The sequence below is a fragment of the Crotalus tigris genome, unplaced genomic scaffold (genome assembly GCF_016545835.1).
Source record: "Crotalus tigris isolate CLP2741 ecotype Arizona unplaced genomic scaffold, ASM1654583v1 scf7180000020218.1340706, whole genome shotgun sequence".
Lineage (NCBI taxonomy): Eukaryota > Metazoa > Chordata > Lepidosauria > Squamata > Viperidae > Crotalus > Crotalus tigris.
In genome coordinates, this window is record NW_024097911.1 from 1002240 (window position 1) to 1020351 (window position 18112).

At 40.4% G+C, this 18112-nt stretch overlaps 1 protein-coding gene across 4 annotated transcripts in view; it reads right to left on the reverse strand.

The window, feature by feature from the left end:
* Positions 1 to 17015, reverse strand: part of SRPK3 (SRSF protein kinase 3) — a 40013-nt gene extending 22998 nt beyond the window's left edge. The window contains exons 1-8 of one of the 4 annotated variants that reach the window (XM_039366086.1): positions 16941 to 17015; positions 16582 to 16669; positions 13414 to 13550; positions 12960 to 13068; positions 9996 to 10083; positions 2733 to 2820; positions 989 to 1095; positions 180 to 345 (exon numbers count right to left, since the gene is read on the reverse strand). In XM_039366086.1, coding sequence (XP_039222020.1) covers positions 180 to 345; positions 989 to 1095; positions 2733 to 2820; positions 9996 to 10083; positions 12960 to 13068; positions 13414 to 13550; positions 16582 to 16669; positions 16941 to 16983 — 826 coding nt within the window. In that variant the 5' untranslated portion in view covers positions 16984 to 17015. Of the gene's footprint in view, positions 1 to 179; positions 346 to 988; positions 1096 to 2732; positions 2821 to 9995; positions 10084 to 12959; positions 13069 to 13413; positions 13551 to 16581; positions 16904 to 16940 lie in introns of those variants that run through there. The other 3 variants (XM_039366087.1, XM_039366083.1, XM_039366084.1) reach the window with 3 other exon arrangements.
* Between the last annotated feature and the right edge of the window lie 1097 nt (positions 17016 to 18112).

The following is an 18112-nucleotide window of genomic DNA, read 5'->3' on the forward strand; positions in this document are numbered from 1 at the left end:
TGTTGAACACTTTGGCATTTAAGAATGTTGCTACTGCTCCCTTAATTATGTCTGCATCAATCTAATGAAGGTCTTCATTTGCTAGAGGCAAATTCTGATTTCTCGTGCCCCTTTTAGCATTCTTGGGAGAAAGGAGACCAGCATCGAGGCCTGCTTACAAACAGGATGGGATTACTTACCTGCAGAACCAGAGGGAGGAGGACCCCCAGTCTGCTGCCAGAGAGTGGCTTCAGCTGCCAGCCGTCGTATGTAACACTCGTCTACACACAGCAGGATATTCTCCGGCTTGATGTCTGTATGGATTATTTTGCACTTCGTGTGGAGGTAATCAAGGCCCTGCAGCACCTGAAAAAGGGAACAATTGTGCCAAGGATAAGAACCTCTTTATGATTCAGATCAAGAGGCTGCCATACCAGGGCCCTGGAGTCTTGATCTTATTAACAACTATAGCAGTTTAGGTCGTCCTCGACTTACAATCACAATGGAGCCCAAAATTTATGTTGCTAAGTGAGACATTTGTTAAATGAGTTTTGCCCATTTTACAACCTTTCTTGCCACAGTTCTTAAGTGAATCATTGCAACTATTAAGTTAGTAACATGGTTATTAAGCGAATCTGGCTTCTCCATTGACTTTGCTTGTCAGAAGGTCACAAAAGCTGATCACTTGAGCCCGGGATACTGCAACTATCATAAATATGAGCTAGTTGCCAAGCATCCAAATTTTGATCATGTGACCATGAGGGATGCTGCTATGGTTCTAAGTGTGAAAAATGGTTATAAATCATTTTTTTCCCCAGTGCCATTGTAATTGTGAACAATCATTAAACAAACTGTTGTAAGTTGAGGACTACCTGTATTCAAGTCCCAGAAAAAAACAGGGATTCAAGTTAAGCCCATTTGCTTCGCATAATAAAATGGACAGGAATGACCCTGGCTGTAAAAATTAACACCCTCCCCCCAATTTGTTTGCAAAGAAATTCACCTTTACCTGGCATAAGATGCTCTTGACACAAGGTATGGGAAGCCCTTGGTAGTTGGATTTGATAATCCACTTCAACAGCTGGTGCCCTAAAACCTCAAGGACCATACAAACATCTGGGCAAAAACCAAGTCAAGTAGATAAAACAGGCTTCAGAATGAGGGGTCTGGTTGTTTACAAAGCACCAGTAAATAGATCCCTTCTTTCCTTATGGCACATACGAATAACTTATAAAAATAACTTAGATACAGAGCAAAGACAGAGAAAGAAAGCTGGTGTAAAACAGAATCTGGAGTCATCTGGCTGTTGTCTCTCAGATAACACAAAAACCAAGCAACTAAATTCTCCTGGAATCTCCTTTCAAAAGTAACATTTGACAGAACAGCCTTTTTGAGGAAAGTTATTGACTATTTGTTCCTTTTTAGCTTTGATTTCATTGTAAGGAGTGGATGAATCAAGGATCAGTAGAAAGTTATTTTTATCTACATAGCAAATAATTGTTGCAGACCATTGGGAGCCTTCTTGGTCATTATTAGATAAAGAAAACAAGTGGGTGTGCATTTGTTTATTAAGAGGCCAACAGGAAGCTCATGGTAGAATGGAAAAGCACAGAGCACAGCAACCCAGAAACATTTGCCCAAAGCCCACGGATTAACAGACTTCTTTGAAACTGAACTGCCTCAACAAACAAAACAGGGATGTGCTAACTAAACAAAAATACAATTGCTCTACTAGAGGGACATAAAATTCCTATAGCCCAGCAACATTTCTTGTATTCACCTACCACTTAAAGGGGCTGCAGCCATTTATGCTCACCACAAAGGCCTGATGCAGCTAAAAAGCTCAGCCCTGTGTTATTTCACTCTGGGGAACGGGAGGTAGACAAAAAGATTGATTGCTCTCTCAGACAAATGTATACATATGGCCAATTTGAACCATACATTCGATCTGAAAAACGCACAGACCATATCTCATGAGACCACTGAGAGTGGCCGCCTTCTTAAAGAAGCCTGGCTTTCAGTTGAAAATTCCATCAACCGGCACATAGACCTCCTACCAGCGTACCAGACTCTCAGAAGATGGGAGAAACAACGTGGTAATCCACGGCGTAAATGGCCATCCCATACGGTGCAAAAGCAAGACCACGGCTCTACAAATGGGGAAGCTGCGATCCCTAGGGAGGACAGTGAACTGGCAAAAGAGGGGGGGGGGGCGGGTGACACCACCACGAGATAGCAACTGGCAGGACTGGAATGCCAGGGCTGCAGGTGAGGCGGGAAGAGCTTCTATGGGAGGAGATGACGAATGGCTTGGAATGAGAGACAAAAAAGGAGGGGGGAGTATGAAGCAGGAACATCTGAATAGCTGATCTTTGCAGGATCAGGGAGAGGGAGCTACAATCATCAGATCCACCAACAGGCTCGAGGAGCCAGGCGCAGAGACAGGCAGCTGTATATAGGCAAGCTCCCTAATCACCTATCATTCTAACTCTAATGACGTCAGTAGTTTGGCTAATGAAAGCTCAGTAACTTTTTTACCCACAGGCTTGTTTATATTAAACGGTCCTGTTTATTTTTATCCTGGTGTTCATTTTTTCATACCAGTTTGGAACAATTTCTATTTCTCCTGCAGACAGTTTCACCAAAAATGTAACAGAAAGTGGTTTTACAGCCAAAGTTCAGGCACTTTGGAGGAAAAAATAGAATCGATTATTTGAGCAGGAACAGTTTGTGGACCTTTTACGGAAGGATACGGACACCATTGATCCCTGAGATCTTGAAATCATCAATCAGTTGGACAATATTCTCCCGTTTCGGATCATTAGGATCAGAATCTCGCACCTGGAAGAAAGGAAAGGTACCAGGTAAAAATGGGTAAGCATTCTAGATACGGATCAGCAACTAGAAAATTCTGCGCCCAAACAACCTTCTCCTTAAGGATAGCTTAAATATCATAGTTCTGGGGAAACCAAGGCCAAGTGGCTACATTGGCACAGAATGGCAACCCAGAATTTTTCCTACATCCAAGTAGCTCCTCCTGCCAGCAGGCACATGTAACAAACCTAAAAGACTCTGAGCCTGAATTTGTAGTAATGGCTAAAATATCCTTAAAGCTAAGTTTGACGCTGATGCTTCCAGGATTTCTTTTTTAAACTTTCTGTTACAGCCCTGTGGATTTCATGATGGTCTCCCATCTGGTATTAATCCATTTCAATGCTGTTTAGCATTTTTTAGAATCTATTTTGTAGACTGGCCCCAAAATAGACCTGTGGGACAAAAATGCTTTTGAGTCATAGTAGAGGTAATCTTCAGTTTGACCATTTATTTAGCACTTGCTCAAAGTTACAACGGCACTGAAAAAAGTGACTTGTGACTGGTCTTGTCAGGCCCAAGCCCAGAGGCGACACAATGAGAGCCAATCCAGTCCGATCCAATCCAATCCAATCCTTCATTTTATTTACATCTAGTGGTCAGAATCTTGCCAAACTAAAGCTATAAGCCTTCTAACTGCTAGTTATATGCTGAGAGATTCTAGGAAGTGGCAACTTTGAACTTCCACCAGATGGATCACCAGATGGATCCGTAGCTGGCTGACCGGCCGTACTCAGCGAGTGGTCCTCAATGGAACTGCATCTATATGGAGGGAAGTGTGTAGTGGGGTGCCCCAGGGCTCTGTTCTGGGCCCAGTACTCTTCAACATCTTCATCAACGATTTGGATGAAGGGATAGATGGGGAACTCATCAAATTTGCAGATGACACCAAGCTGGCAGGAATAGCCAACACTCCAGAAGACAGGCTTAAGATACAGAAGGATCTGGACAGACTTGAACACTGGGCACTAACTAACAAAATGAAATTCAATGGTGAAAAAAGCAAGGTTCTACATTTAGGCAAGAAAAACCAAATGCACAAGTACAGCATAGGTGGCACCATGCTCAATAGTAGTAACTGTGAGAGGGGCCTCGGAGTCCTAGTAGACAATCACCTAAATATGAGCCAGCAGTGTGCTGCAGCTGCCAAAAAGGCCAACACAGTGCTAGGCTGCATTAACAAAGGGACAGAATCAAGATCACGTGAAGTATTAATACCACTCTACAATGCCTTGGTAAGGCCACACTTGGAATACTGCATCCAGTTTTGGTCACCACGATGTAAAAAAGATGTTGAGACTCTAGAAAGAGTACAGAGAAGAGCAACAAAGATGATTAGGGGACTGGAGGCTAAAACATATAAGGAACGGTTGCTAGAATTGGGTATGTCTAGTTTAACGAAGAGAAGGACAAGGGGGGACATGATAGCAGTATTCCAATATCTCAGGGGCTGCCATAAAGAAGAGGGAATCAAGCTATTTCCAAGGCGCCTGAAGGCAGGACGAGAAGCAACGGATGGAAACTAATCAAGGAGAGAAGCAACCTAGAACTAAGGAGAAACTTCCTGACAGTAAATGCTCCAACACTGGAAGTTTTTAAGAAGAGACTGGACAGCCACTTGTCCAAAATGGTGTAGGGTTTCCTGCCTGAGCAGGGGGTTGGACTAGATGACCTCCAAGGTCCCTTCCAACTTTACTATACTACTACTACTACTACTACTACTACTACTATTATTATTATTATTATCATCATCGCACAGTCAGCCAGATGTTCAGACTGGATTTGGCATTTTGTCTACCTATCGAGTCCTTACCCAGGACCTGGGATAGGCAGATGTGGATGTTTGATGGTATTACAGATATCGTCGCAGGATGGAAGCAGTTCCTAATAAGGCCGCCTTTTGCAATTGACTAATAGCGAATTTGTCAATGCCAATGGTGTTCAAGTGGTGCTCCAGTTGTTTTGGGATTGCACCCAAGGAGCCTATGACTATTGGTACTACCCTTGCTTGCTTTTGCCACAGTCTTTCTATTTCTATTTGTAGGTCTTTGTATTTTGTTATCTTCTCCAGTTCTTTCTCTTCTATTCTGCTATCTCCAGGCACTGCCACGTCCACTATCCAGACTTTTTTGTCTTTCTTATCGACAATTGTTAAGTCTGGGGTGTTATGTTGCAGGTGCTTGTCTGTTTGAATTCTGAAGTCCCAGAGCAGTTTAATTTTATCATTTTCTATGACTTTCTCTATTTTATGATCCCACCAGTTTTTGCTTACAGGCAAATGATATTTTTTGCAGATCTTCCAATGCACCATTGTTGCTACTTTGTCATGCCGCTGCTTGTAATCAGTTTGTGCAATCTTCTTGCAACAGCTTACCAAGTGGTCCACTGTTTCTTCAGCTTCTTTGCATAGGCGGCACTTACTGTCTGTTGCTGTCTTCTCAATTTTGACTTTGTATGCATTTGTCCTTAAGGCTTGGTCTTGTGCAGCCAGAATTAGTCCCTCGGTCTCTTTCTTCAATTTTCCTGCTCTTAGCCATTGCCAGGTTTTATTATTATCTGCTTTCCCAGCTATTTTTTTCATGTATTGGCCATGTAGTGCTTTGTCTTCCCATGCCTCTATTCTGTTCTTCATTTGGTCTTTCTTGTAGGCCAGTTTGGTCTCTCCAGTAGTTAGTAAGCCTTCCTGATATACTAATTTCAGTGCATCTTCATCATTGTTCTTCAGATATTCTTCCAAAGCCATTTTTTCTTCTTCAACCATCTGATGTACTTGTAGCATTCCACGCCCACCTATTTGCCTTGGTAGATAAAGTCTATCAATGTCACTGCGTGGATGAAGGGCATGATTCATTGTCATTATTTTTCTGGTCTGCCTATCCATTGCTTTTAGTTCTGCTTGAGTCCAGTCCACTATTCCAGCTGTGTACCTAATGACTGGGATTGCCCAGGTGTTGATTGCCTTTATGGTATTTCCTCCATTGAGTTTGGATTTTAAGATCTTCTTCACTCTCTTGATGTATTCACCTCTAATCTTTTTCTTGACTTCAGTGTGCTTGATGTTGTCAGCTTGAAGGATACCCAAGTATTTGTAGTACTCTTCCTCATCCAGACTCTTAATGTTATTTTCGTGGGGCATCTTGATTCCTTCAGTTTTCATTATTTTTCCTTGTTTGATAGTAAGTGTGGCACATTTGTCCAAGCCAAACTCCATTACAATATCTTGGCTATATATACGGACAGTGTTGAGCAGCGATTCTATTTCAGATGATGTTTTTCCATACAGCTTCAGATCATCCATGTAAAGGAGGTGGGATAGTCTGGCAGATGTTTTTGATGTTTGATAGCCATGTCCTGAGTTATTCAGTATTGTTGACAGAGGAAACAGTGCAATAACAAATAGTAATGGTGATAATGAATCTCCTTGAAATATTCCTCTCTTGATATTAACCTCTCCCAGCCTCTCACCATTGATCTGCAACTGTGTCTTCCATTGTGCCATCGATCTTTGCACAAATTTTCTGATGTTTCTACTGACTCCTGTTATTTCTAGGCACTTTATTATCCAATCATGTGGCAGAGAGTCAAATGCCTTTTTGTAGTCAATCCATGCCACATTCAGGTTGGTCTTCCTTCTCTTGCAGTTTTCCAAGATCATTTTGTCTATTAGGAGTTGATCTTTTGTTCCTCTGCTATTGGGGCGGTTTCCTTTCTGCTCAGGTGGAAAGAGATTGTTTTCAACTAGATGCTGTTGCACTGCATCAGCTACTACACCAGTTAGTAATTTGAAAGTTGTTGGTAAGCAGGTAATTGGCCTGTAGTTACCTGGTGTTGCCCCTTTTGCTGGATTTTTCATTATTAGGTAGGTTTTCCCAGTTGTTAGCCACTTTTCAATTTCTCCTCCTTGTAGTATATTGTTGAACTGCTTGGCAATGAGTGGGTGTATAACAGTTAGATGTTTCAACCAAAACCCATGCAGTTCATCTTCACCTGGTGCTGACCAATTTTTGATTTTCTTTGCTCTTTTTTCTACCATTTTTGTTGTTATTACTAGTTCTTTCATTTCAACTTCTGTTTTATTTGCATCCACCTCTTTTAACCAAGCCGCATCCTTGTTGTATTTCTTTGGGTTATCCCATATCTGCTTCCAGAACTGCACTGTTTCTTCCTTGTCAGGTACTGACTGATTCCTTGCAGTTTCTCCATTGATGGATTGGTAGAAACGTTTCTGATTGGATTGAAATTGGAGGTTCTGCCTATAGTTTGCAATTCGAGCTTCATATCTACTGATTTTCCTGGCTATAGCTGTTATTTGTTGCTTTATTATTTCCAGTGCTTCCTTGATCTTCCTTGTTTCTAAGTGGTATTTCTTGATTAGGTATTCTTTGGTCTTCTTGTTCTTCAGCTTCTTTTCTTTCATCTGTTCTAGCTTGCTTGCATGTGATCTTAACTTGCTGATCTTATTTTCTAGTCTAACCTTCCATTTTTCTGGTGCACTGTTGTTTGTTTTTCTTTTTTGTTGATTTTGCATCCCAGGTATTCTGTTATAACTGCAGCTGTGCTGTACATTAGTTGGTTTGTTTCTTGCAATGAATTGGTGCTTATACTTGATATTGCAGTATTTGCATCTTTTAATGCTTGTGCTAGCTGTTTCTTTGGAACAAGCTTCAATGCAGGTAGCCTTATTCTGTTGTTTTTGTGCTGTTCTAGATGCTCAGTTATTCTTTGTTTCAATTCTTTTATTTCTTTAGTTAGAGGGTTTTGTTCTTCCTGAGGTAGAGGTGCCTGGTTTCCAAATGAGAACAGTTGTATATCTCTGCTAGATTCCTTCACTGCCAACTCCCCCTGGTTTGCCTCTACATTCTGAATTACTTCTGGTAAGGCTTTGATTTCTTTGCCCTGGGTAAACCTTTGCAGTTCGTCCAATTCTGTTTCTGTGAATATTTATTTCGTGTTATAAATCGGCGTTGATCTGCTAGTCTCTGTTCTGTTATTTCTGATTCTGGATGTTGTTCTTTCCAGAACTGGTGCATTCGTTTTAGATATCCTCTTCTTGTTGGACTTGATCTGTAGTAACAGATCATTATTTCTTTGTTTTCCATCACTGTGTATCTGCGACGGGTAAACACCTTTTCTTCCAGTAGTTCTGCAGCTGCTGGCCCTGGTTGCTCAGCCAACAGTCCTGAGTCCTGTAACCCATTTTTCACCAGATATCCAGGAACTCCAATATCTAGTGCGGACCTTGTTAACCCGGGCGACGTCCGAGCCGGTATGGCATTCTGAAATTTACGTCTCACCATATTTTTTATGGGAGAGACACTCTTTGTCTGACTCCTCTGATGAGACCTGTCCAGTATGGTTGAACCTCTGGCATAGCTCTCATCTTCCTCAGAGTACACAAGCCCCACAACCACGTCAAGGTAGTGCCTCACTGGGGGGTTATTATTATTATTATTATTATTATTATTATTATTATTATTATTATTATTATTCCCCCATTCACAATACAGCTCAGGACTGTACAGTCTCTTAATCTGGGTCTCCCTCTGGAAAAGTTCTGTATTGCTAAACTCCCTCACATTGCTTCTCCAGATGCAAATTCCATCAAATGTCTTCACAACTATTGCCATGGCAGCATCTTTGCAGTAACATGATTGTGATTCAGGCACTTGAAAACCACCATGCGGTTATATCAGTTGCAGACTTCCATGGTCACATGATTGCCATTTGTAACCTTCCTAGCTGTCTTCTCACAAGGAAAGCCAATGGGGTACCCCACAAGGAAGGTTGCAAGATGTGGTCATGGGATGTCTAACTTAAAAACCAGTGATTCACTTAATGACCATGGAAATAAGGTTGTGAAATCACTTGTGATCACATAAAGCCTCAGTTAATAATCACACCCCTTGATGATGACTTTTCTGATCCCTACTGAGAACATAAATTGAAAATTATCTCTAATCACTTATTATGTGTTCTATTGATTGTCTTTTTGTTGTTGTAATTAAGTGGTCCAAAACCTGGAAGAGGGGTAGCTACCAATTTCAGAAAGATCCACGTGAGTGTACTAAGAGGATGAACAATATTATCGAGGTATCTGATCCTTGATTATTGCCCATCTCCAATCCAAAGGATGATTCTCACTAACAGCAAAAAAGCAACTCTTTTAAAACAGTGAAAACTCTTTTAAAATGACAAAACAATCAAACTTTCACATAACAGACTGTAGGGAGAATGGGAGTATTAATAACTGATTTTTTTTATTATTGTTAACAATATTTCCTTTAATAATAACAGAAAAAGAATAAAATACAAAGGAAATTATGATAAAAATTCTCAAAGAAAAAAAATGTATGTTTTAAAAGAAGTAAAATAGAAAAAAGAAACAAAGTATATCATAAGTTAACAGTTACAATTCTATATCTACTTATCTTTGTAAATATTATTCAAGTGTGTAAATATTTATTTTGGACACACTTATATAACTATCATTATTTTTAATCTACTGTATTTTGTATAAGTGAGTTCCATATCTCACTATACTTGTCCATACAAAGCCTACATTTACAGACAATCCACTCATAGGTGGACAGTATAATCAGGTCTTTGATCCATTGAATAAAAGGAGTCACACATTAATCTTTCCAAAGCTGCAATATCAGTCTTTTGGCCATAGTAAGGGGCAGAGAATTATGTTGTCCAGTTGTCAAAATCCATGTAATAGTTACATAATTCAAGAGAATATTATCCTTTTAAAAAAATTAGCTTTTGCTGCAGTCATGTTTATATAGTCCACTACTTTCTCCCAAAACTTAGTAAATATACGATAATGTAAAACAAATGTTTTAAAGAAATATTATCCATATTAATCACTAATTAATAGTCTGAATTGGGGGTTATGAGAGTATAGGTCCAGAAAATGTTCATTGCCACAACTCATTTCTTGAATGTGTATAATAGCAAATGTTTTACTTCCAAAATGTACAACAATGAAGAATTATTGGGGAAGGTCAAGATAGCCAAGTAACATATTTTCCAGCAATTCCTCAATTTGACTACTTCGTGCTTTACGGCCTAAGTATGTTAATTATTCCTTCACGAGGACAGCTCACTCAGAATTGGAATGGTCAAAGAAGCATCAAACTTACACATTTCAGTAGCTTGATTTCATCCACAGCTGTTTCTGTATAATGTACAGCACTTTTCACCACTTTGAGGGCCACAAAGCGTTTCCGCCTGGAATGATGGGAGGAGAGAAGGACGGTTAGTTAGTTAGTCCTGGCTTCCTTACTTCTCATTTCAAGAAAAGACATTATCTCTCACTTGAAAGTCTCAGCATTACCTTCAAAACTGCTGTAAGAAAACAAAGCTAGGGTTATACATTTTTTAAAAATGGAGTTCACAGGAAGCAAAACAAAGCTTTAGGTATCTCAAAGGTGCTTTTTTTTCCAAAAGGCAACTGGATTTTTTCCTTGAGAAGGAAAAAGAAGAAAACATTTTGTTTCTCATCGCTTTTGTTTTCTTCTTCTTCAAGGAAAAAACAGCCCAGTTTTGAAGAAAAAACCACCTTTGAGAAAATTATGACCTGGATGACTGGGAATCTCCACAGACAAAGCCTTAGGGATTCATTCATTCAACAATTATAACGTTGCCCCATCCCAAAATTGATCCTGGGCAGCATACAGGGGATAAAACCACAGCAATAATAGCTTAATGAGGCAAAAATAGAGTGGTTCTTTGACTAAATGCACTTGGACTACCTTTGTCCCCATCCTCCAGGACCTCCTTTGAACTTAGCTAGCCTTCTGCACTTCAATCAGAAGGTGATTAGAAAATGCCCCATTTCCCCATATTTGGTATTCTTAAGATTTTGCCTCAGATCAGGAGGCTTTGGCAAGTAGTCAAAGATAGCGATTCTGTAATTACAATACCTAATGTCTGTTTTCCAATTAAATCTATTCCTCAAGGATATCTGCTATCTCCACTTTTTGTTCATTTTAATAGAAACATTAATGGGAAAATTAAAGGACTTTGGTATATTAGCTGGTTTTAAGATTAATAATTAGAAGACAAAGATGTTAATAAAATATGAAATTAGAAGATCAAATAGAAATGATGGAGAAAACTGGTTTTAAAACTGAGAAAAAAGTAAAATAGTTCAGAATTACTACTGTATGACAATTATCTCTTATATCAAAATAATTATGTTAAGAAATGGGATGAAATTAAGGTCATGTTAAGATGGGAGAAATTGTCAGAGTTAAGGAGAATCTCTCATAACAATGCATGTTTTGCCAAGAATGCTGTTTTTGCTTCAGACAACACCTGTCTTGCAACTGATTGTCATTTATACAATGACAATTTAGTTGTCAATTTATACGTGTCCATTTTTTTCAAATACAATGACAAAATGATATATCTAAATGTACATGGCATTAGGGAAAAAACCCACAAGTTAAATATAAAGTGCTATAAAATGCAAAGGAAAGACGAGGATTGCATTTACCAGATTTGAAATTGTATTTTGCTGCTTGTTGCTTGATCTTGATGAAAGAATGGATGTTGCTGAGAAACATGAGATTTTTAGTCAGAAGGTCACAACCTGAACTTTAAATGGCATGGATATTTATGGTACAAAAAAGTGAATGTGGACTTCAAAACTCATTTTATCAGACATTCCATATTGAGAGTATGGAATAGATATAAGATTATGGCCAAAAACACCCTTATGGCTCCTAACTCATGAAGCTTATCACAGAAGAGAACCAGCAGTCAAGGACAAATGATTGATATATTGGGAATTATTGGAAAACCATCAATAGGAATTTAAAATTAAGTCAAGTGAGCAATTAATAGCAGAAGGATATAGTTATTTGTTTTCCCATTTATGTTTACCAGAAAGATTCACAATGGATAAAATGATTTATGGTATGGAGCAAAGTAAGAATTTGAAGTACAAATGTTAAATTGCTAAAATGTATAAAGTTTTGTAGAAATTTGAAACAGAAAGAACAGGTTGAAGAATGTATGATACAGTGGGCTGAGAATTCTGGTTATAATATATAAATGGACCAATGGGAAAATACATAGTCAAAAGGGTTGAAATTTAGTTATGGTCTTAAAGATATTTTTTTTAAATAAAATGATGTATGTGACACCAAAGAAATTATATAGATCTGACACTATCCACTATGGAGGAATGGTTGGTGAAATTGTCAGATTTTGCTGAGATGGCTAAACTAACTTGATTAGAGAAAAGGCACCATCTACATTTATTAGTGACTGGAAATTGAAACTGGACATTTTTTCATTTTGCATAAAAATGAAAAAAATGAACTTGTTATTTACAGCTTTGTTGATTAGATGGGACAGATTGTAGAAGGAATAGTATTGTGATATCACTTTAAAAAGAGAAGTTAAAATATTATTGTACTTATAATTGCTGTAAAGAATATTGAAAGCCACTACTTTGTAACTTTTTTCTTTCTTTTCTATTTTTCAACTTTTTTTTTGCAGTTTGCTTTCTCCTTTTGTTTTTTCTTCCTTACTTTATATTAGTTTTAATCTTCATTTTAAATGTTTCGATATCATTTTAAAAAAAGCCCAAATCTATCCCAATGACAAGTTGCTACTTCGCATCTCAAAAGGGAGAATACACCCTTCCTAATTCATGTTTCTTACTCTGGATTTAGACAGGACATAAAGAACTTTTATGTATTTCTAGTTCTCTTCCTTTTTAACTCTCCTTCATGGACATCCATGTATTTTTCTTGGAAATATATGGCCATATATTTCCAAGATATATATAATCTTGGAAATATATATATGAAATATGTATTTCCTTTCTTCTGGGATGTTTTTTTCAACTGCCCATAGCCTACAGCTCTGATAAGTCTTAACAGTTTTCCATCAACGTCCAAACAAGATCCAGTCTCATTTTCATATTAGCCAAGCCCACCAGACAATACCATCTAGTTTGGCAATACATTGCAGCCTGATCACTTTTAAAATGTTAGTTGAATATCTATTACTCTCTTTCAGGGACCTTCCTTGCTTATTTAATATAGGGGAAAAATGTGTGTCATTAACTGCTATTTCTTGTAAGTACTTACTGAATATCCCAACACAGCCAGACAGTCGAAAAGTGTCCCCATCCAAGTTTCCGTACCACATGATAGCGTCCATTGAAGAGATCCCCAATTTTTACTGGATAATACCCACCTAATATGGAACAAAGAAGAGGCCACTTAATATACTACCTGTTATTGTCACGGCATATGAGGTAACTATGCACAGACACCCAAACTGCCTTCCTGATTAGTATCAGGTTCCATCTTATGCTAAAAACAAATGCTCATACATTTCAGTTGTTATTCCTCAGGAATGTAAAAGTGAAAGCCCAAACAGATCAGACAAAAACAGCTTCTAAATGAATATCTTGTTCCAGCAAAGGAACAGACAGCAGACAGCATTTAGGACTCAAAATGATGCTGCCAGCAACAAAGAGAGACAACCCCTCCCCTTCACTTAAGAGATCCCAGGCCATTCCCTGCATTGCTCAGATACCTCGGCAGTAATCTCGGGGGTCCTCTTGCTCCTCGTCATCCGATCCCAAGAGCCCGCTTCCAACCGCAGCAGGAAGAGGCAGGGGGGGCACGGAGGGCGGGCGGGTGGGGTCATCTGCGCAGGAAGGACTAAGTGGCCTAATAATGAAGAGATTGAGGGGAAGGGGAGAGAGGCAGATATGGGCAAAAAGAGCCATCAGAAGGCACTCCAAATTTCAAAGTTATTTATTTCACAAGCAGCTGAGAAACATTCCTTGTCTATTTCCAATTGAAAGCCAACAACTGCTCACATAAATTACTACAGCAAACTGTCCCACATTGGTTAGACCATACCTTCCACCATACCAAGCTTAAATGGCTAACAAGCCTGGGAAGACTGTATTACAGAATAACAATCGAAAGTGTAATTTCATTTGTTCATATTCTTCCCATTTCTCTCAATTTCTCAAATTCTTTTAGATCTCAGCCCTCGGAGAGTGGGGTGGGCACTAACATTTTGTTGCCATTACTTTGTTAAAGCTATCAAATTCCCATTGCCCACCTTGGGAGATTCTCTGTACGTACCTATTGGCTTCTATTTCAATCTGTGCTGTTTTCCCCATCTTGACAGCTTTAAAGTGGGGGGGAGGAGAGATTCACCGCAGCCAACTTGAAAGGGGAATTAACTGGCAGCAAGAGAATGAATTAACTCAGCTACTCCTATGGATTTTCAGCTCCTGATCAAGGAAAGGAAGGCGTCTACTTTCCTGATGTCTTCCCCAGGGAGAAGATAACATTCCTCAGAGGAAAACTTCCAGATTTGTGAGGGAGCTGCCAATTCTGGCACAAATGTCAGGCCTCAAGACAGTCTCTGTCAAAGCAGAGCGGGTTAGTGGCTGGCACTTTATCTGTCCCACATGTTCCCTTCATTAGTAAAAGAGGCATTAATACCTTGTGAGCTCAGAAACTTCCTCTCCCCACCAGAGCCCAAATGTGCACAGAGACAAGAGATAGACGGGGTGTTAAAAATAACCTAGCAGCTTCCAGCAGCTGCCACCCAGGATGGAAATGGAATTTGGAGTGGGGAGGATGGGATACACAAGAGAAAGGAACCAACCCCACGTTTCTTAGGGCCACTGAAGTGGTGGCAGATGTGGTCTCCAAAAACTGGAAGCTCTTCCATTAAAACAAAACAAAAAACACTCCTAGCTGCCATGGACATGCTGTGGCACAGCTTCTTATTATTCTATAGAGAACTGGGGTTGGCATAAATGGTACAATACACACAGCAAAAGCAAGGAAGGGTCCTATGGCACCTTGAAGATTAACCTTATTACTTCAATTAGGCTTGGTGGGCCACATATCCACTTCATCACCTAATCTGTAAATTGGCACAAGACAGTGCTGGTTTTGTTAAATAGACTTACCCAGTTACTCATCTCCTTGTTTCAAGCAGGCTCTCTGTAAGGAGAGGTGCTTGTTTCAGCTCTTAGCTATAACAGAACTCCTCAAAACTCTTCCCTCTCCACGTTGAAGGGCTTTTGCTCTTTTTAAAATTGCAAGCAATTACCCAGTAAGGAGGAGACAAGCAAGAAATGGGATATAAGGATATGGTAAAGGAAGGAAGTAGCATCTTCACCATCCTATGTCCCGATTAAAGGCTGGCATCTACAAGAAGCTAGAAAATCTCTAGGGAAGCAAGCCGAAGGCTGCTGCTTCACAAATCCATCTACCTCTAAGGAAAAAGGTAAACAAGTCTAGGCAGAAAGGGATCCCTTTTGCTCCGATCCATGTGTATATATTTAAACATAACATTTTTGTCTGGAATTTATTTTCTCTATACTAGATCTGCATGTGTCCTGTGCTACTTGAAATTTCTGTACCGCAGAGATGTTTCAGAGTTCTATTAGAATGCTGTCTGTGTTTTGAATAACTACATTTTTATCTCTTCAAGTACTGAATGCTTTGCACGCCAATACTAAAAAGTTTAAAATAAACTTTTATATACTTTATTTCCTCATTTTTAATGAAGTTTGATTTTGCTTATCACTTGTGAAATTGATCTACCTACACACAAAGAAGAAGGAAGGGCTGACTTCTCAGGTTATGTGCCTCAAATGCTATAAGAGCATAAGCTGACATTTAGAATGTGTTTATTTCTCCCCACCACACCCCTTTAATTTGCCAGGAAAACAAACAAGATGTAGGAGCCCTATTTCTCTCACCCATGAGGTTAAGGGAAGACCAGGAGAAGTGCTCTACAGAAGCTAAGTGGTGGCAGCAGTCATTATGAAGCCACTAGACCAGGGGTGTCAAACTCGCAATGTCACGTGATGTGTCGCAATTTATCGTGACTTTTTTGCCATTGCAATGGGGTGGGCACAGTTTTGCTATGATGCATCCATCCTACGGGCCAGCAGTTTGACACCCCTGCATTAAGATAGAAGGCAGAGTTAGAAAGTATAGACCCAAAGGGTTTTTGGGAAAGGAAGATTTGAAACTGTCAATTTGAAACTTGAACCCTATAGACTCAGCATGTTGCTACAATTGTGAAGGATCTTTACCTAGCATCTTTTCTGACTAGTTTGTGTATCAGTGAAACAATATTGAGTAGAAAAACTCAAAGTGCAAAAAATGTTACAGCAGTCATTGTTGTAAGAGGCTTAGGCCCACTTAACAAAATCTATACCCACTTTTTTTTCTTTTCAGCCCTCATAATACAGTATTGGAGCTAATTTCATAGACCCATTGATGTGCATTGTTTCTATTTATATATACATTACACCATATGTATTTTATGGTGAAAAACGTTTCTGTGGGAAAAAAACATTTTTCTAAAATTCCCATCTGCATAAAACCCTAAAAGTTGCTTTACATCAGCAGTGCTTAAGGCAGTGGGGGAATGATGATGGCCAATTCGTATATAAGCAATTTACACGTGTGAACCAGCCGTGGGCATCTCTTTCTTCTTTCTGCAACTGTTCTATTTAAAGCCAGTTAACATGCTGGATGACCTGCAACTGACGTGCAAAGCACTTTGCATTAAGAACCACAACTTGCAGAGGCAGGATGAGTTCACACCTACTCACATCCTGCCGAAAGCAGGGTGGTTGTCCCCCACCCGGGTAACCTCAGAGACCGCATTCAGCGACCTCTCTCTATTCCCCCGCTTGTATCGCTCCACACTCACCCCGCGGGGATCCCGCTCTCTGCCGGCGGAGGGGGCGGCGCCTTTTCTTTCTTATGTTTCTTCTTTTTGCCACGGCTGCTCCCCGGGCCTATGGAAGAGGGGAGTAGCACGAGATCGATCGGCGCGCCGGGGCTGGAGAGACCCTCGCGCTGCCAAAGTTTTGCGGGCAAGCCTGCGATCGGCATTAAGTGGCAGCAGACGGTCCGCCCAAGTGGAAACCCCCACCTCCTCTCCTGCACCTGCTGCGGCTCCTCCTCCGTGCAACCACCGGCAATTCCCCGCAGCCCGCAAGTTCTCCGCGCGCCCGCGCGCACACCCTTCTACTTTCCAAGGCAGCCCCGCCCGCCGGGCCCCCTCACCTTTTTTGCTGCTCATCGCCCCCCCTGCCCCGGTGAGCTCCATACAAGCAGAGGATTACCCTGCTGCGCCTGCGCAATCCGGCCCCTTCCCGACCGCAAGAGCGGCTTTTACCCCACCACGTGAGGCCGGAGGGGAGGAGCCCACTCCCAGCTTTGCACTGGACCAAAAGGGGGGGAAGAGGGCTAAAGAAGACTTTTTAACGGCATATCCATAGCCGTTGTAACTGAATCCATCCACCTTTCCCAGCATTAGAGCCTTCTCCAGAGAGCTAAGTCTTTCCATATTGTAGCCAGAGAATGGTAATATGAGCCAGGTCGTCTGCCACGAGTAAGGATTAATTTCTTAAATGATCCGTCGGTTTGCTTTCTTGGCTATCTGTGGTATACTCGGGAGCCTTCTCCAACATCATAGTCCAAAGGTATTAATACTCTTCCTACCGGGCCCCCTGAAAGTCAACTTTTGCTTCCCTAGAGAGTTACAGGGGCTATCCTGGCTTGCATGATCTTTGTAGGTATAGACATATCCCAGCCTCTAAATATCTTTTCCAAGATCTTCATTACTGCTCTGCCAAATGCTAATCTGCAGTGCATTTCTTGACTGCTTGTTCTTTTGCAGTTGATGGTTGGTCTCAAAAGGCAGAAGCAGCCAACAACTTCAGTATCTCCAGTGTCAGCTGCTTTTGTTCCTATTATCAGATAAATTAAATATTTTTAAAGTGTTGGAAAAAATACTTAACTTTGAAGCCTAAACTATATACTTCTGTAGAACAGATGACATGTTTCAGATATTGAATTTGGTATTCAGGTACTGAATTCTTGCATCCTGGTTTTGGCACTATATAGCAATAGCACTTAGATATACATTGCTTCATAGTGCTTTACAACAGTGTTTCCCAAACTTGACAATTTTAAGGCATGTGGACTTCAACACCCAGAATTCCACAGCCAGCATTGCTGGCTGTGGAATTCTGGGAGTTGAAGTCCTCATGCCTTAAAATTGTCAAGTTTGGGAAACACTGCTTTACAAGGGTCCCCAATCCCTGGGCCATGGACCGCTACTTGCCTGCAGTCCATTGGGAATCGGGCTGCCGAAGCAGCAGGCGAGCACGCAAAGCTTCATTTGCCCATGTGCAGGATTTTGGTTGTGTGCTCAAAAACATTCTCCCCTGCCA